This window comes from Drosophila nasuta, chromosome 2R (genome assembly GCF_023558535.2).
Source record: "Drosophila nasuta strain 15112-1781.00 chromosome 2R, ASM2355853v1, whole genome shotgun sequence".
Lineage (NCBI taxonomy): Eukaryota > Metazoa > Arthropoda > Insecta > Diptera > Drosophilidae > Drosophila > Drosophila nasuta.
Window position 1 is genome coordinate 21,850,884 of NC_083456.1, and position 20,117 is coordinate 21,871,000.

Genomic DNA, 20,117 nt, shown 5'->3' on the forward strand with positions numbered 1-20,117 from the left:
CGGGAACGTTTAACTTTGTTATTTCACGAAATTTTGCAATTAGCCGGCACTCAACTTAATTCTGACAGGAAGCGTCTTGCTCGCGATTATAAAACTATCGATAAATGTTCGAAATGATATCAAGCCATATCATGATTGTGTATATGTACAAGATTCCGTATTGCGCAAGTCTTGCATTTGGCACATGACGTCACATTTTAAAATTATATTATTGATTTAACACAAGAAAGTCGCTGAAAATTTATAAACCATTCTGCTTAATAATCGGTTTATATAATTGCTTATGATTTGATAATTACTACATTTACATTTAAGAATAAAACCCAATGCGAACACATGAATGTGGTTAAATGTGACGTCATGTGTAATGAGAGCCAATTGTTGCGCACTCCCTCGAAACCTGTGTACCTCACAACCGTTCTGCATTCACGCACACACACAAGAAACCTCAGCCATCGTTTTGACAGCAACATTACAAAACTTTGTAGTTTTTTATTAAAAATGCAGTGAAAAAAGCGTTCAAAATATCTTAAATAACTGCACAATGGCTACTCAGAAGCCTGGAGAATGGGCGACTGGTCTGCTTGCAAGATTTGAGGATCAGGTACGTGTTTTACAAGTCTTTCAATGTGGTGTGTCGCAGCGCTTTGCGTAAAGTGAAAAAATGTACCTGCTGCTGGTGTTGTTTTGGTGTGGGTGGGTGCTGCTATAAACGGGGGTCTTTGGTGGCTGTGGGGCCGGTGACAACTTCATGAATGAACTGAAGAGCAAAGACGTCGTTGCGATGTAACGAAGCACTCATTCTCGTGTAGTTTTCCCGGTTATTATTTACCATTTACCATTTATGAGTAAAATATTTATGCTCTGCTGCTTACAAGAATACATACACATATTTAGAATTTCAATCAAAATCTGAAGTAATCAAATTTATGTGTTTTATCCGCAGCTGCCAAACAAAATCGGTGCCTATGGAACGCAGGCGCGCATGAGCCAGGACCAGTTGGTGGCATGTCTCATACACATCTCGCGCTATCGCTTCTCGCTGGTAATTTCCGGTTTGACCAAGATGTTGCAGCGGGTCAACGAGGCGGTAAGCTATTTAGCTTTAATAAATATTAACATGTTTAATTCATTGAAATCTAATAATAATATTTATGTGATTTTAAAGGCACTACAAAATCGACATGAGCCAGAACGATGTTATTTCGAATCACTGGTCATTATATTGACCACCTTGGAACGATGTCTGACCAATCAAACCAAGGATACTGCACGTTTCGAGGAGGCAATGAATGTCAAATTGTTGCTTCGCGAAATTTCACAATTTGTGGACGTGCAAAGCGACAACAATCCAAATGCTGCACAATTGAAAGCGCTTGCCTCGAAAGTGCTCTTTGCGTTATCTCAGAATCACTTCTCCGCCGTATTCAATCGAATCTCAGCACGCATACAGGAGTTGACATCATGCTCCGAGGAGAACCCCGACTACAACGACATTGAATTAATACAGCACATTGATATGGACATGATCAAGCTAACCAAGTTGTTGCAGGGTAAGCATATACCATAGATGGGATTTTATAAGAAGTACATTTGTTTTCGTTTGCAGAAACTATTACTAAATTTCGCTCAAAGCGCGCACCGCCGCTAATTTTACTTTACTCGTTGGAGAAAGCCATTTGGAACTGGATCGAATATCATCCACAAGAGTTTCAGGACTTGCAGCGTGGCACAAATCGAGACATATCTACGTGAGCACTATAGATTAGATTACATAAATCCTTTGTACTTTTTACTAAGCGAAATTCTTTTCTTACAGATGCTGGGAACCCCTTCTGGACTTTGTGGAGTATTTCAAAACCGAAAACAAGAAAAGCAAAACTTTAGTGTGGCCACTACAAATGTTATTGCTCATACTGAATCCCTCTAGTCTTGAGGCCACTGTCAACGAACTGCAGCAGTCTGAAAAGGAGAAAGAGAAAGAAAAAGTGCCATCAAAGTCAGCATCATCGACATCGCGTGACAAAGACTTTTCAGCCAGACAATTCATTGAGAGCATTAAACGTGGACTAGGTCCACATTCGCCCTCAAAACAAGTTACTGAATCGTCAGCCATAGCATGTGTCAAGCTTTGCAAAGCATCCACTTATATCAACATCAATGATTCCAATAATGTGGTCTTCAAATTGGTGCAATACTTTATAAATGATCTCAAGGCGCTGCTCTTTAATCCCGTGAAGCCTTTCTCACGCGGACAAGGTTACAATTTCGCCGATATCGAACTAATGATTGACTGCTGGGTATCCTGTTTCCGCATCAATCCCCATAATATAGAAGCTCTCAAGGTTTGCCTTAATCTCTCCTCACCGCAAGCCTACCATTTTGTAATTGTATGTTCGCTGTTGCGGTGAGTTTCAAACTTCCGAAAGTTATATTTAATACATATGCCTAATTAATACAATTCTTTCATTACTTTAGATTGGCACACATTTACGTGGACTTCCGGCTACAGAACAAGAATCCCTTTCGGATTGTCAATCAGCCGCGTCTTCCTTGGTGGCCACAGACCGATGTAGTCCATTATCGTTCCGCTGAGCTGCGTGCTCTTTTTACGGATACGCTCAACAAGGCAACGCAAGGCTACATTGCCCACACGCCGCTAAGATACATAACGTCACTAACGCTCAAGTCTAAGGACACACAGAAAGGTCTCACACGTGCCGAAGAGGGACCAGCTCACAAGATGCTGTTACTACTCCTTGTGCGCCTTATACACGCCGATCCCACTCTATTATTAAATGTAAGATAATATTTCGATTATCATTAAAAGCATTGATTCATTTCTGTTTTATTTGCAGACGCAAGGAAAAGTCGCACATGAAGTGCAGAGCTCCACACTAGAACTCATTAATGGTTTAGTCAGTCTGGTGCATCAAACAACTTTACCTGATGTCGCCCAAGAAGCCATGGAGGCATTGCTAGCGTTGCATGCACCCGAAAAAATAGAAGTTTGGAATCCTGAGGCACCCATAAATACATTTTGGGATGTCAGCTCGCAGGTGCTGTTCTCCATTTCGCAAAAGCTGATACAACATCAGATCGCCAACTATACGGACGTGCTCAAGTGGCTGCGTGAAATACTTATCTGCCGAAATACGTTCCTGCAACGGCACAAGGACTATGCCCATGTTGGCAGCCAGATTGCTATTTGCAAGCAGGCGCACATTAAAATGGAAGTGGTCTTCTTCATGTACCTATGGAGCGTCGATTTGGATGCCGTGCTGACATCACTTTCATGCTTTGGTTTACTTTGCGAAGAAGCAGAGATCTGCTGCAGTTCAGATGAATTAACCGTGGGTTTTATAATGCCCAATTACCACATCTACCAGGAGCTGGCACAGCTCTCTTCATGTAAGTGTACACAATTTTAATTTGAGTAAATACATAATATATCCCATTTCTATCATAGCTGCCACGGACACGCGCATCTGCTTCTTCGACAACAGTCATGGTAATGTGCTGAGTCGCCTAACATTACAGAAGCGCATCATGACACTCTTGCGTAAAATCGAACACTGTGTACACGGTGTTCAACCTGCCTGGGAAGAAACGTTTCGCAATTGGGAGGTATCCAGCAAGGTGCTTCAAACTTATCCCAAGCTAAAGACAGAGGATGCGCAGGCAGAAATGTTTCATAGGGGCATGGGCAAGCGACGAGCCAGCCACCAAAGTTCTGAACACGATCTGGAGGAGCAAATCAACGAATGGGCCAATATGACATGGTTTCTTCTCGCACTTGGCGGTGTTTGTTTGCAGAAACGCAACAGCAATCGACAGATTTTATTGCAGCAATCGCAAAACAATTCATCAGTCGCATCGCTGGCGCAAGCATCGCTCTACTCAAGCTCAACTAGCTCTGGCCATGGTTCTCTACATCCCAGCACAGTGTCCTTGTCTACGATACCACCAGCGCCTCCACAAGATGTGAGCTATTGCGCGGTAACACAGTACGTATACACTATATATATTAATAGGAATGTAATTAATTTAACATATTTCTTGTAGATTTATTGGTCAGCTGTTGCGTCTGTTGGTGTGCAGCAATGAGAAACTTGGTCTCAACATACAGAAAAACGTTAAGGAACTAGTGGGTGAAGAAATGTCTACGCAACTTTATCCCATACTTTTTGATCAAGTCAGAGCCATAGTGGAAAAGTTCTTCGACCAACAGGGCCAGGTCAATGTTAATGTAACGGATATAAATACCCAATTCATCGAACATACCATTTATATAATGAAATCCATACTGGATCCCAAGGCGAGTAAGGATCCGAACAATGACCAGCCGTCGCCGTCGGAACATTTGGGAGTAACCAGTATCGAAGGCATGATGTTGGGCATTGTGCGCTATGTGCGTCATTTGGACATGAATGTCTATGCCATAAGAATCAAGACAAAATTATGTCAACTCGTGGAGGTCATGATGAAGCGTCGAGATGATTTGGCCTTCCGCCAGGAGATGAAATTCCGCAACAAACTAGTTGAATATCTAACTGACTGGGTTATGGGAACATCGCACCAAATAGCACCACCCAGCTCTGCAGATGCCTCAATACTGACTAATACGTCGATAATATTCCGTGATCTGGATCAGGCTTGCATGGAGGCAGTGGCTGCTTTACTTCGTGGACTTCCATTACAACCAGAGGAATCGGATCGTGGAGATCTGATGGATGCCAAGAGCGCATTGTTTTTGAAGTACTTTACGCTCTTTATGAACCTACTTAACGATTGTATTGATAGCTCTGAGGCAGAAAAAGAGCTGAATAATACACCTCTGTTGCCGCCACGACCACGGATGGCAGCTGGTAAATTGACAGCACTCAGAAATGCTACCATTCAAGCAATGTCTAATCTATTGGGCGCCAACATTGACTCTGGCCTAATGCACTCCATCGATCTGGGCTATAATCCTGATTTACAAACACGCGCCGCTTTCATGGAAGTTCTCACACAAATTCTGCAACAGGGCACAGAGTTTGACACGCTTGCTGAAACGGTGCTGGCGGATCGCTTCGAGCAGCTGGTACAGCTCGTAACCATGATCAGTGACAAGGGTGAATTGCCCATTGCCATGGCCTTGGCAAACGTGGTGACCACAGCGCAAATGGATGAACTCGCTCGTGTGTTAGTCACACTCTTTGATGCTAAGCATTTGCTCTCCCCGCTGCTATGGAATATGTTCTATCGCGAAGTTGAGGTTTCGGACTGTATGCAGACGCTCTTCCGTGGCAATTCCTTGGGCAGTAAAATTATGGCATTCTGCTTTAAGATCTATGGTGCCAGTTATTTGCAAATGCTTCTGGAACCGCTCATTCGACCACTGCTCGATGATCAAGAGGAGACCTGCTTTGAGGTAGATCCAGCAAGACTAGAGCCCACAGAAGACATTGAAGAACATCGCAACAATTTGATAGCACTTACACAGAAAGTGTTCGATGCCATTATCAATTCTTCAGATCGCTTTCCGCCCCAGTTGCGTTCGATGTGCCATTGCCTATACCAGGTGCTTAGCAAACGATTCCCCAATTTGCTGCAGAACAATATCGGTGCCGTAGGCACAGTCATCTTTCTACGCTTCATCAATCCGGCTATAGGTAAGCTTTAGTTTTGTGCTAGTTAATCTTAATAAACTAATTCCGCCTTTCTTTTAGTTTCGCCGCAAGAACTGGGAATTGTGGGCAAACAGGTGCCCAGTTCGGCTAAGAGAGGATTAATGCTAATGTCAAAGATACTGCAGAACATTGCTAACCATGTAGAGTTCTCCAAAGAGCAGCACATGCTTTGCTTTAATGACTTTTTGAGAGATCATTTTGAGGCCGGTCGACGCTTCTTCATACAAATTGCTTCCGATTGCGAGACCGTGGATCAGACGTCGCACAGCATGAGTTTTATCTCTGATGCAAATGTGTTAGCTCTACATCGTTTGCTGTGGACGCATCAGGAAAAGATTGGCGACTATTTATCCAGTAGTCGAGATCACAAAGCCGTTGGTCGACGACCTTTTGATAAGATGGCCACTCTGTTGGCGTACTTGGGTCCACCTGAGCACAAACCCGTTGACTCGCACATGATGTTCAGCTCGTATGCGCGTTGGAGCTCCATTGATATGTCCTCGACCAACTTCGAAGAAATTATGGTCAAGCATCAAATGCACGAAAAGGAGGAATTCAAGACACTCAAATCCATGAACATATTCTATCAAGCAGGCACCAGCAAATCAGGGTATCCTGTTTTCTATTATATAGCCAGGCGATACAAGTAAGTTAAACTATTCGATATTGATGAATATTTGATCATTTTTTTTTTATTTTACAGAATTGGCGAAACTAATGGAGATTTGTTGATTTACCATGTTATTCTTACACTTAAACCATTCTGTCACTCGCCCTTCGAAGTGGTCATCGACTTTACGCACACCTGCTCCGATAATCGCTTCCGCACAGAATTCCTGCAGAAATGGTTTTATGTGCTACCCACCGTAGCCTATGATAATGTGCATGCGGTTTACATTTACAATTGCAATTCGTGGGTACGCGAATACACAAAATTCCACGATCGCATTCTGGCACCGCTCAAGGGTAATCGAAAGCTTATGTTCCTGGAGTCACCAAACAAGCTAAGCGATTTTATTGATGCCGAGCAACAGAAGCTGCCAGGCGCCACACTTTCCCTGGACGAGGATCTAAAGGTGTTTAGTAACGCTCTAAAACTTAGTCACAAAGACACGAAAGTCGCCATCAAAGTGGGTCCCACAGCTCTACAGATAACGTCCGCTGAAAAGACCAAAGTATTAGCGCATTCCGTGCTGCTCAATGATGTTTACTACGCCTCAGAAATTGAGGAAGTTTGCTTGGTGGACGATAACCAATTCACTTTATCCATAACCAACGAAAGTGGCCAGCTGAGTTTCATTCACAACGACTGCGACAACATCGTACAGGCTATAATACACATACGAAATCGCTGGGAACTCAGCCAGCCCGACTCAGTTACAGTGCATCAAAAAATACGACCCAAAGATGTGCCAGGCACACTTCTAAACATGGCGCTTCTTAATCTGGGCTCATGTGATCCCAATCTGCGCACAGCAGCCTACAATTTGCTATGCGCTTTAACAGCCACATTTGATCTTAAGATTGAAGGACAGTTGTTGGAGACGCAAGGTCTATGTATACCCTCCAACAATACTATTTTCATTAAGTCCGTGAGTGAGAAGTTGGCCACTAATGAACCCCATCTCACACTGGAGTTTCTGGAGGAGTCCATACAAGGCTTCCAACGCAGCACCATTGAACTGAAACATTTGTGCTTGGAGTATATGACGCCGTGGCTAAAGAACTTAACAAAATTCTGTAAGTCCAATGATGATGCCAAAAAACTAAAAGTCTCACAGATTCTTGACAAACTCATCTGTCTGACCATCGATCAAAAGGAAATGTATCCCTCAGTGCAGGCGAAAATCTGGGGCTCCATTGGCCAAATACCAGAGCTCATTGACATGGTGCTGGATAATTTCCTGCACAAATCGATTACATACGGCTTAGGATCGCCTCAAGTAGAGATTATGGCCGATACGGCTGTGGCACTAGCCTCTGCTAATGTCCAATTAGTGTCGAAGAAGGTCATAACACGCATGTGTCGTGTCATGGATAAGTCATGCACGAATCCCACACAATATCTGGAACAGCATATGATGTGGGACGACATAGCCATACTAGGACGCTATCTACTCATGTTATCGTTCAATAACTGCTTGGACGTGGCCACCTCGGTGCCCTATTTATTCCACACTATCACGTTTTTGGTCTGCTCCGGATCGCTCTCTATGCGGGCTTCAACACATGGCCTGGTCATCAATATTATACACTCACTTTGCACATGCACGAATCCCTCGTTTGGCGAGGAAGCTCAACGTGTCCTGCGCCTATCGCTAGATGAATTCTCGCTACCCAAATTCTATTTGCTTTTCGGCATTAGCAAAGTCAAATCCGCGGCTGTGACTGCCTTCCGCTCCAGCTGTCGCCATCCAACAGACAAATGGTTGGGCAATGAACGTGTTACTCAGCCATTGCCTGCAGATCGTGAGCGACTCTCGTTGCCCTCACTGGAGGTTATCACAGACGCACTGCTAGAAATCATGGAGGCCTGTATGCGCGATGTGCCCGACTGTGAATGGCTGCACACTTGGACTTCGTTGGCACGCAGTTTCGCCTTCTGCTACAATCCAGCACTACAACCCCGGGCTCTCATCGTTTATGGTTGCATCAGCAAGAGCGTGACAGATCATGAGGTTAAGCAACTGCTGCGCATATTGGTCAAGGCTCTGGAATCCTTCAACGATTTGATTTTAATTGAGGCTTTGGTTATGTGCCTAACACGCATTCAGCCGCTTTTGCGTCCGGAGTCGCCCATACATCGAGCTCTCTTCTGGGTGGCCATCTCTGTGCTGCAGCTGGATGAGATTACGCTCTATGGTGCTGGTCTGGCTTTGCTGGAACAGAATCTGCATACGCTTAAGTCGCAAGGTTGCTTTGACAGAACGGAAACTATAGCTGAGGTTATGATGAAAACACGCGAGAAGCTCGAGTGGCATTTCAAGCAACTGGATCATGCTGTTGGTTTGTCTTTCCGCAGCAATTTCCACTTTGCTCTGGTGGGACATCTTATTAAGGTAAGTTGTTTATGCACTACAGGTGTCCACAGGCTATATATACCTGCTATTTCAGGGTTTCCGACATCCCACGCCAACCACTGTGTCCCGAACGTCCCGTGTACTCACCATGCTGCTGGGCATTATCGCTAAGCCGCTGCATCGTGACAAATTTGAGGTGACGCCAGACAGTGTGGCCTATCTGACAGCGCTCGTGGCAGTCTCTGAGGAGGTGCGCTCCCGCTGTCATGTAAAGCATGCGCTGCCACGCTGGCCTGCAGATCTCAGCTGCAGCAGCATGGACAACGGTGAAGTACCTAACGGCGTGTCGACTGTAAGCATCAACTATGCAACAATGCATCGCTCTAGATTTATATATCATTCTTTGCACACAGATTGGCCAACCGTTGTCGCGTCGGCAAAAAAAGTTGGGATATTTTGGATCAATCAGCTTTACAATTTGCGAGACAACACAAAGTACCCACACTTCAGGTAAGCTGATTCATAAAAATCAAAGATTTGACGTATGTGACTACTTAAAAAAAATTTGTTGTACAAAAGTTGTTATAACCACTTGCTATAGTAACTTTTGGCTATCCAGTTGTTATATTAAGATTACATATACATTCCGCCTATGTATTCTCGACTCTATCGAAATCAGCCTTTGCATAACTAATTAATTAATCGTTCAATGATATTTTTTCTTATCTCTTTTTATGTTTGTTTTGAATAAAAAAAAATCAAATAAAATACCGTAACATACATTTATCACAATGTAACTCCTATATACTCAATATACTACTATATATGCCTGCTGACTCTTACATCTAATTGGTGCTTGTAACTCATCAATATTTCTGTATAATTACGTAAACTACTACGCATGAACATGTCATTTGATTTACGTTTGATTTGATTGACAAACTTCAAATATATATTACAATAAACAAATACAACTATAACCACTACAACGACATCAACAACAACAACATCACACCAACTGTGCTAAACAATCGTAGAATGCGCGAGTATTATTCAAAACTCAACGCTCATTTTCGGTACCAACCACAAAGGATCCGAATAATGCTAGCGGCATCGAAGAACGTCAGGTACTGCCTAACAAAACTCTTTCTCTCCCTCTCTTAACTGTAATACTACTATTCACTAATACCCATTCTTATGACCCCAAACCCCACTAATTAATAATACTTGCTACTAGGCCTTACTAGATTAACTGTTGTATATACGATTTATTTCATTTTAAAAACATTTCATTTATGCATGGCTTTGCCTGTTTGCTGAAACTCCCATTAAATTCATCATAATTAAATCAATTTAAACACCTTTAACGTAGTTTTTTTCAAAGTATAATAACGCTTCACGAATCTTAATAGCTTTTAATATCTCAATGTCTCGTATTAGCTATGTTTAATTATTTTTAAAATAACTAATTTATTTCAATGCGATCATCATCGACAGGAACGCGGTTCACGCTCGTCAGTGTCAAATGAATCAAATGTCTTGCTCGATCCTGAGGTGCTCCCCGATCTGTCTATACAAGCACTAGTTTTAACTGTACTGGCGACCCTCGTCAAATACTCATCAGATGAGGGCGAAACGCGCGTGCTTTATCAGTATTTGGCCGAGGGATCGGTCGTTTTTCCCAAAGTCTTTCCAGTCATGTAAGTAAATCCCAAAACCATTGGTGAAATCTTATGTGATCTATCTTATGAAATGCTTTGTTGTCGGCAGTCATTCATTACTGGATCAGAAGATCAATAATATACTGTCAGTGTCACATGATCAAGTTGTGCTGAATTCAGTGCAGAATATCATACAGAACATGCTGGCCAGCGAGGATCCCTCACAGCAACAACTACATTTTCTGCAGAGCTGCGGCTTCGGTGGACTTTGGCGTTTTGCTGGACCCTTCACAAAGGTATGTATTGTATTTTATGTGTTAATGATTTGATTAACTATTAAAGTGTGTCGCTCGTAGTATAATATGATGGGTGAGTCGTCAGAGTTGTTTGTGAACTGCTTGGAGGCTATGGTGGAAACATGTTTGCCAGGCGATGAATCAGCTCCAGTGCCACCCTCTCCGCGTCCCTATAACTTGAGTTCCAGCTTGAGCAGCTTAACGCTTGGCTCACCCACTGACAAAGGTAAGTAAATAGTTAATATAGTTGATATAATTACTCAACTTAGCTGCATAAATAATTAAAATTGCTTTTAGCGAAACTAGCGAGTTATTTAGCAACAATTTTTAAATGATATTTTCGATACACCTGAATTTTATAAAAAAGTTATATTCTCTATTTACTCTTTCTTTATGCAAACACCATTACGTTAATATACAGCATTCTCATCGGAATCATTAGACTTTTATGATAACTGCTCCGGCAGCGTCACCTCGCTGCGACGCGCCTCACACAGCAAATCACGCGCCAAACATCGATTGAACGAAAGTCCATCACATTAAATGCTCCACAACAGCAATTAAATTCCTAAACCCAATTAAATATTGAACAAGCTTTAGCAAAATTATACACACACACACATACAAACACAAACGCATACGCCAAAGCACATTTGCATTAACATCAAAATCGTGTGCAAGTAGAAACTACTCTCCGATTGGATGTAGAGTTATCTAAGCGCCACTTATAAAATTGTCACCACAGACACACACACATACACACAAAACAATCAGACAATTGCGCTAACTAATATTTACTATTGTGTATGCAAATTGTTATCAACATCTAAAACAAACAAACCAAAATAGCAAAACAAAAATCAGTGAAAATTACAACACATAAATGCACTTTATAGTATTAGCGAATTGATGTTTGAATACTTGAGAATTGTATTTTATGATATTTATCAGTACCTTGAAGCATTTACAAAAAAAATTTTCGACTAATTGTCTAGCACTTTGTAGCGTAGTGTAGATGTCGTAAACGTTTGTTATATTCATAATTAAATAACTAAATAAGCAGAAATCGGCTCGTGTTACTAAACACGCAACTATATTGAATCGCCAGCGTAGTAACTTGAGCCACATATTTTATTATACACTATATACATACATATATAAACATTTAAATGAATACTAGATGGAATTACAAAACATACTTAACTACAAATATTGTACCTCAAGTTAATGCATGCGATTTAGAACGTTTTGCATAATAACCTTCAGTAAATTAAAACCTTGCGAAATGAATCCAACAAATGAAAAGAAAAGCTTATACAACATTTTCTGTTTTTAAAAATGTTTTCATTTAACGTAGATTAGATATAGCGAAAAGTTACAGCGATATTTTTTTTACAAACATAGATTACATAGAAAAAACATATATTTTGATTACAAAAAGAGCAAACGAAATCCCTAAAAAAAAAACTAGATAATAGATAATATAAAGTTAACGCCTCCAATAGATAAGCTCTGTTTTTATTTTTGTACCTATCAATCCCAACTCTACTATCCTAGTATCTTTTTCTACTTTTATTATTTTTGCAACATTTTTGTATATGTTTATGCCTCTTCTGTCTTATTTTCAGCTGCATGAATAACAACAACAAACCCACGCACTAGACGTACCACATTAATCGCAAAAGTTATGCGTTTTTTTAATCTGTTTAAAAAATGTTTCTGAACCCAAAACCAAAACCACAAAATGTACAAAACCATAAAACAAAACGATAAGTGTAATGAAAATATTGTATATGTATGTCCATATGTATATAAAGCAGAGCGCAACAGCTGGTTAAGCGAGAGAACCCCCACGAATACTACAAATATAGAAAGATAATAAAGATATATATATATATAAACGTACAACATATTATATTTTGGCAGAAATACGAAAAGATGAAAAACAATTTTAAAACGATTATCAATTCGATGTATGTAGTTTTTATTAATACAAGTATGAAACATTATTATGTAGTTTAAATAATAAATAAGCACGTAAACCTACTCACACCAGTTCCTGAGATGACCACGGCCGTGGCAGGTCGTAACGGCACCATTTGTACCAGAATTGATTATATAACTACATTAACAACAAACACCAGAAGCTTTAAGATATCGGCACGCGAATGCGGCCTTTTAATTATTTTGTATTATACGAGAATCTCCCGCTGCAACTAACAAATTTCGTAATTAATGGCATTTATTTAATATTTTGTTCTTTCTTAAGCTCATCTTCCATTTCAATTTTTACTTAATTTATTTCATGAACATGCATTTTTTTTATATATTTATTTTTGTATTAATAAAAATTGTTAAAACACCAAAAGCCCTTTTACAATTAAGCAAACCAAACCCAGTCCGCTTTTAATGCAAACTTAGTTTTAAGCCAACGAAAAGAAAGAACAACATTTTAGAGATCGTAAATCGAAATAGTTTTAACGAATCGAACGTTATACTTACATTTGTACCTCTTATTAAACAGTTTAGTAAAATGATGAAGCGCAACAATTAAGTCCGTTATCTTCCTTTTCTTATAAGCCAAAACTAGCACAAGAAAATTTACTTATTGACAAAAGCAACTAATAAATTTTAAATCAAACCTAACTAGAGCGAAAAACTATTTAATATACGAGTATACAATATGGATGTATAACAAAAACGTAATTGGAAAATGTTAAAATACGTTTGCAGTATAAGTAATTGTGCTATAAATGTATGTGTTGCTATATGTGTATGTATTTCAAATCGAAACTTATATATTGTAATATTTTACAAAAACGATGGAACAAAAACATTTGCACATCTAAATGATATTTACGAAATGTTTATGTTTCCAATCTAGTATCAATGTACAATTACAATGTCGATCAAATTAATTTACTCTCAATAAAATGTTTAAACAAATATCTTGATTTGATTTATTACATAAAAGTATGCAATGATTGGCATACGATGGAAGTGTGTAATTCGATCTTAAGCCTAATATCTTTCATATGTTGAAATTCAAAATCTTAATCTTTTCTCAGAATCTACACTCGCGGTTCTTTCTTATGCAAATATTTGCATTTATTTCCGAAGCACCCCAAAGAACAAGTACCAAATGCCATTAAGAGCACTGAAAAACCTCCCCCCACGACGAAAAACGGAATCAGTGCCATCATCATAAAGTGCAGTTTATGTTGTTATTGTTGTTGTTGTTGTCGTCTCTGCATTAACTTCTCGATTTCATGCATACGATTAAACGACCCTCAATTGCGCTCAGAATGGACACACACTCACCCTAAGGCTAACATTGAGTCAGAGCAGGTGAATTTTGTCAATGGGCACAAATCCCAGTTGCAATCGCAAAACGCGCCAAACGAGCAAGTGCCAGCCAGGCAGCCAGCTGACCGAGCCAAATCTCGAGAACCCAATGCCAATACTTGTGGGAATGCTTGAAGTAAACTTTCTCACGATGCAACGCCAACGACAAACACCGGCTGGCAAGTGGCTGGCTGGCTGGCACTGCTACGGGTGGTGGTTGCGGTGGTTGTTCGCCCAAGCGAGCGCGACCCGTTCCCGTAAGTGTAACGCAATGTCGCGCCAAAGAGGAAATGAGGTCTGGGTCTGGGTCTCGATCTCGCTCTCTTGCCTGCAACGACAAAGGGAAGAGCGCAAAAACAAAGCACTCGCACACACAGAAACGATGAAACGAAGAAAAACCAACAATGCCGCTCAAGTGAGGGTAGCAAAAAGGGAACGGGAATGGCACGCATGGGGCACGGTTGCAAGAGTGTGCGCAGCACAGACACAAAACAGCACATCACATCACACACAGCCAGGTCGAGGTCATGGCGTTGTCGTTGGCTCAGTTAAACACTGCACGCATCCAGCTCGTGTGTATGTGTGCAAGGCTGCTGCTGTCATTGGTGGTGGTTGTTGCTCTGCTTCATCGGGATTTGTCTTTGGTGGCTCATGCTCTTAATCTTGCCTCGGTTCCTGTTGCGCAGACGCACGGCAACGGCACGAGAGAATGAGAGAACGACGCGACGCTCTCGTAATGGCGCTGAGTACGCCCTATGAGGATCGGTGAGATGCCTGCACACTGAGAAATATTATGAGCAATAATGAATCGCAGAGAGAAAAATAATATATATATATATATCTATATATTTCCTACAAGGAAGTTATATATTTAAAGAGGCTAAATTTATTCAAAAATTATTTATTGAATATATAATATTAAAAATTTTAGAACATTTATTTCAAAAATTTTGGCAGTGTAATTGAAGGGCTTCCGTTCATTTCTAACAGACTGCAGGCCATGTAGAAATCGGGTATATTATGTTCTCACATAGTATCTGGCAATATATGTAGTATCTTGCAATATTAATCAAATAAACTATTAGAGATAATCAACAGAATTTCATTTTTTATTTTAATTACAATTTTAAAATTCAAACTGCAAAGGTTGTCAATAAATTTCGCTTCTATTATATTTTACATATATTTTATATATTTACTTATAGTCTACTTTTTATTTTTAACAAATTTGTAAAAATCGAATACAGAGTATTTCATAGTCGAGCCCTTTCAAGTTTGCTAATGTCGCACACGTGCAGCATGAAGGGAATCTTGCCACAAGCAGAGAGACAGCCTCAGCCACACACATGCACTTCGAGACGATTGACGATCCTCTCGTTCCGATACGATACGATACGCTCTGCTTTGCTTTGCTCTGCTCTGATCGTTTTGAGCGTTGCGTGGTAGCAGTTAGGGGAGGATTTTGCAAGTGTACACTGAACGCGTCGCCGACGCTACAGCAGCTACAAAAAGGATCAGTTTACCTTGCGGCAAGATCATTTCTTAACTGACTACCGTGCGGTGAACAGCAGCAGCAAGTGCTCGATTCCGGAGCAGAACTTCAACACATACAATTTCGCCTGGCCAAAATATTAAAATTAACTTGCAACATTTTACAACCAAGCCAGCACCACAGACCCAGTCAAATTAGCACAATGGCCGTGGAGGGTCAAAGATTTATGACAAAGACACAACACTACCGCAAGGTCACAAAGCCATTGCTGGAGCGAAAGCGTCGTGCTCGTATGAATCTGTACTTGGACGAGCTGAAAGATTTGATTGTGGATACAATGGACGCGCAGGGTGAACAGGTTAGCAAACTGGAGAAGGCCGACATACTGGAGCTGACGGTTAACTATCTAAAGACCCAACAGCAGCAGCGTTTGGCTTGTGGCACAAGTGCTGCTGCCATCACACCAAGCGCAACCGCTCCAACATCGCCGTCTTCAACCCAATTGAACTTTGATAAATTTCGTGCTGGCTACACTCAGGCTGCTTACGAGGTCTCACATATCTTCTCCACGGTGCCCGGCTTGGATCTAAAGTTTGGTACACATTTGATGAAGCAATTGGGACATCAGTTAAAAGATATAAAGCATCAGCTCAACAGTCCCAGCCCCGTGCCAAGCGAGGATGCCAGCGAACCCGTCAACCTGGCGGATTGCAAGCAACAGCGTGCCACAACTCCAGACGAAGATCTCGACAAGGGAGAGGATGTCTGGCGACCCTGGTGAACTACATGCTGCCAATTATTTAGCTTTACCAACCATGCACATTGAGAGCTTTATTACTCTGGTTATAGTTTGCTAAGTTTCAATCAAGTTTTCCAACATTTGCCTCAGTTTTTCAAGTACTTAGAATTAAGATATGATGTGATGTTCCTGTGATAGTTTATAAGTTGGTTTTTTTTATTTGATCTCCAGTAGAAAATAGTTTAACCAATAAGTTTAATTTATATTATAAACATAACATTGAGCTTCCCATAGATCTTCCAATTCATTTTAAGTACAAACTGCTTTAACATGAACATTTGAATACATAATTATAAGAATCTCAACTTATTGTTAGTTTTACATATAAACATGACATGAATCTGTAATTTAAGAATTTTTTAAGCCTTATACTTTTCCTCATTTTATTTGAAAATAAATTTATTAAAATAAACAAATTGAGTGTCTTAAAAAAAAATATGGATAACATTATTCCAGGGTACATATTAAAAAATAAGAATACCGTTTAACGTATTTTTTTTTAGGGGCTGGGATTTTTTGTATGTTGAAAATTTAGCAATTTAGCAATCTAGAATACAATTTTAATTGTTATTTGTTTTGAAATAAAATATAACTCTTAAATAACGTTAATACAGATCATATATAAAGTTATTCAAATTCCTGTTCACCAATTTTTTATTAAAAAAAAATATTTTGTATAAATTAGAAAATAGTTATTAGAAAATAATTAGTTTTGTTAGCTTTACTTTTATTTATTTTTGGGACCAAACATTTTCTTACGTTAGCTAATGTCAACAACAATAATTTAAAATATCTAATAATAAATTTTACATTATTTTACATACGAATAAATTACGACATTTTATTAAAACGATCATTTATTTTAAAACCCCTTTAATCCTTCCATCAATCCTACAGTACACTTTGGTATTTGCCCAACAGCACCAACAGCCCACACTCCATTACTCAATTACAAGAGTCTGGAACGCGTACGACTTACAGTCAAAAGTCGGAAGTGTGTCCACCGTGCGCCACACGCGAGTAACGAGCTCAGGAACGAGCGTCAACGTCGAGCATCGAACAGCATCGCTTGGCCCCTAGTCGACCTCGACTTACTTACAAAAAGGTCCTCAAGGATCAAGAGCAGAGGGGGACAGGTCCTAAAAAGGCAACGGGAACACACACATTAAGCACACTCGTCGCACACGAGCAATGTTCCCACAGGATCATAACTGGCTTTCTACAAAAGTCGGCCAACAAGTGCAAGACGAGCGAGCAGCAGGGAAATGAAATACCAATGCACAACAAACAGGAAGTGCTGCTCTCTCTCTCGCTGCTGCTCCGCCTAAGTGAAACGCCCCAGCTGAAATGCTCTTCTGCTATTCTGGGTCTGGCGTTCCCACGCCAATGGACACAACTGAGATGGCAAGATGAGTGTGCAGTTCATTATCCTTTCGCTCGCCCATACACGAGCATTCTTAGGCAAATCATAACACAAATCTAGAAATGGCAGCTGCGCCACAACTGCAAAAAAATAATATTCCCATGGCAAGGGCAGCGTTCCGTTGCTCATTGAGCAGGTGAGCTCAGAATATTGGTGTGAGAAACCAAGGAGGAAAGTGTTTCCCACGATACTGGCAAACATAAGCACACATACATACAAAGGTAACGATCCTGTGATCCTGCTCCCTGCAATGCTGATGATAAGGGTGCCAACAATAAGAAAGCGAAACGAACAATAAGAAACAGCGGAAGGGTCGAGCCAACGTCCTCAAGCAAGCAACCAACAACCCTCATGCCAGCACACGCTGCACACGAAATGCCAGCACACTGGAACCCGAGAGCCCAGCGACGACGAACCCAACAACCCGAGAGAACGAACCACATTTGGGGGTTGTTTTTCGACTGGTTTCGTATAAAAGGCAACGGCCACTCGTCCAGACCATACACAACGTCTTACACACTCGGAGCAGCAACAGCTCGCAGCACAAGAAATACACAAAAAATTATCCTTACAAAATGTCTTCAATGCAAGTATCGGAAATGTCGAAGACGTATCAGTACCGCAAAGTGATGAAACCATTGCTGGAACGCAAGCGCCGCGCGCGCATTAACAAGTGCCTCGACGAACTCAAGGATCTGATGGTCGCCACCTTGGAGTCGGAAGGCGAACATGTTACACGCTTGGAGAAGGCCGACATTCTCGAGTTGACCGTCACACATCTACAGAAGATGAAGCAACAGCGCAAACACAAACGCGCCAATGGTGGAGACGACACACTGACACCAGCTGAGGGATTCCGTTCTGGCTACATTCATGCTGTCAACGAGGTCTCCCGTTCACTGTCCCAACTGCCTGGTATGAATGTCAGCCTGGGCACACAGTTGATGACACATTTGGGACAACGACTCAATCAATTGCAGCCTGCCGTCAAAGAGGTGCTACCAGTGACATCGCCACTGACCGTGCATATTGCCAGCCGTGATGCCTACTCAGTGCCCATCTCGCCCATCTCCAGCTACGCCGGCAGCCCCAACTCCAGTGTGGCCAGCGAACATCTGCTAACCACTTGCTCCAGCAGCCTCAGCATTGATGTCAGCAAAACTGAGGAGGTGGTCGACAGCGACGATGAGGAGAATGTGTGGCGGCCTTGGTAGAAAGAGAACAAGAAGAGAATTGGAGAGAGCATTAATGATAGAAAAGTCTTCCAAGTCAATGGGTCAATTACTGATTCCATTGACTACCACTTAGTTTTAAGTTTATCTAAGCAAGAGAACACAAAAAAAGCTTTAAACCGAGGCACAGTTCATGTGATAAATACGATTAATAAATTAAATTATATAGCAAAAATTGAAAAACAAACCAAATGTTGTCATTATTCAAAACTTTTCAGATCAGCTACTTTAAAGCTTCTGTTAAATAGCTCTAATTATGTGGAAAAGCTTCTTATCGAGATACGAAAACATTGGAGTGTCCAATTGGTCAAACAGCTTCTGGGAATACATCCAGGTACACAATACAAATAGACGGAAGTGACCCAGCCTAAGCATAGCCTAAACTGCTGCTACATTTTATCGAACCCTCTGAGCCAATTCGTTGTAATTTTCCTGCCTCATCTTATTGTTACGAATGCCAGTCCAACAGCGACCAAAAAAAGAAGATGAAATCTCGTAACAAAAGAAAGCGAAAACAATGCCAAGGCCGGGAGAAGAAAACCAACAAAAAAAGTAAAATAAAACGACGATGTCCGTCACGAAGCTACCGTCCGTCGATGTCCATGCGGACACATGAGGCAACCCTTGAACACGTGTGCACACAATAAGACGACGACCCAACAGAAATAAAAAATTAGAGACTTATCTCTTGGCGTGTCTAATCGAGTTACGACAATGTCGCTCAGCCTTAGGCTCAATCTTGTAAAGAAAGCCGAGCCGTGTCGATCCAAAACAAAGGCCAGCAAAGGATCGAGTCATTCCATTCTCCAATCCATCCTTTTTGGCCACTCAGCTAGAAAATCATCGCTACACAATGGTCAAGGTAAGACACACATGCACACATAATTGCTTGGGTTGTCTTTCTGTCTGTCTGATATTCAGGTAAAGATTCGAGTAGAGTAAATGATTGCCTTGCCCTAGGGCAATCCAACAACTTGGGACCAAGACAGGATATCACTTTTTGGCTGGCCCGCATCATTTGCTTATCTGCTGCTGTCTTTCTTGCTGTTGTTGTTGTTGCCCCAAGACCAGTAGCCCCGACGCCTGAGCTGTTAACAATCAATGAAGTTTAAGACAACAGCATAAAATAGTCGACACGACGCGTCGATGAAAAATATGGGGGTAACTCTAGGGA

The 20,117-nt window shown here is 41.1% G+C and overlaps 3 protein-coding genes across 3 annotated transcripts; all 3 read left to right on the top strand.

Moving 5' to 3' along the window:
- Window positions 1–445: 445 nt before the first annotated feature.
- Window positions 446–12,269, top strand: LOC132784374 (neurofibromin). The gene is given in 19 exon segments (XM_060789946.1): window positions 446–604; window positions 947–1,090; window positions 1,169–1,553; window positions 1,610–1,751; window positions 1,820–2,407; window positions 2,479–2,800; window positions 2,859–3,411; window positions 3,470–4,007; window positions 4,066–5,657; window positions 5,715–6,321; window positions 6,379–8,734; window positions 8,790–9,047; window positions 9,109–9,135; window positions 9,137–9,205; window positions 9,733–9,822; window positions 10,193–10,395; window positions 10,466–10,652; window positions 10,713–10,878; window positions 11,074–12,269. Coding segments are annotated over 19 exon segments (8,409 nt in total). The 5' UTR covers window positions 446–544; the 3' UTR covers window positions 11,196–12,269.
- A 3,224-nt stretch (window positions 12,270–15,493) lies between these two features.
- On the top strand, window positions 15,494–16,661 carry LOC132785827 (enhancer of split mdelta protein). Its single transcript, XM_060792114.1, has one exon. The coding sequence runs from the start codon at window positions 15,692–15,694 to the stop codon at window positions 16,268–16,270; it is 579 nt and encodes a 192-aa protein (XP_060648097.1). The 5' UTR covers window positions 15,494–15,691; the 3' UTR covers window positions 16,271–16,661.
- A 1,250-nt stretch (window positions 16,662–17,911) lies between these two features.
- Window positions 17,912–19,115, top strand: LOC132785473 (enhancer of split mgamma protein). The gene has a single exon (XM_060791589.1). It carries the CDS (start codon window positions 18,287–18,289, stop codon window positions 18,923–18,925), a length of 639 nt encoding a protein of 212 aa, XP_060647572.1. The 5' UTR covers window positions 17,912–18,286; the 3' UTR covers window positions 18,926–19,115.
- The last annotated feature ends 1,002 nt before the right edge of the window (window positions 19,116–20,117 follow it).

Bases quoted from the DNA above. Each gene is read 5' to 3' on its own strand.
- LOC132785473 (XM_060791589.1), top strand. From the start codon at position 18,287: ATGTCTTCAATGCAAGTATCGGAAATGTCGAAGACGTATCAGTACCGC.
- LOC132785827 (XM_060792114.1), top strand. From the start codon at position 15,692: ATGGCCGTGGAGGGTCAAAGATTTATGACAAAGACACAACACTACCGC.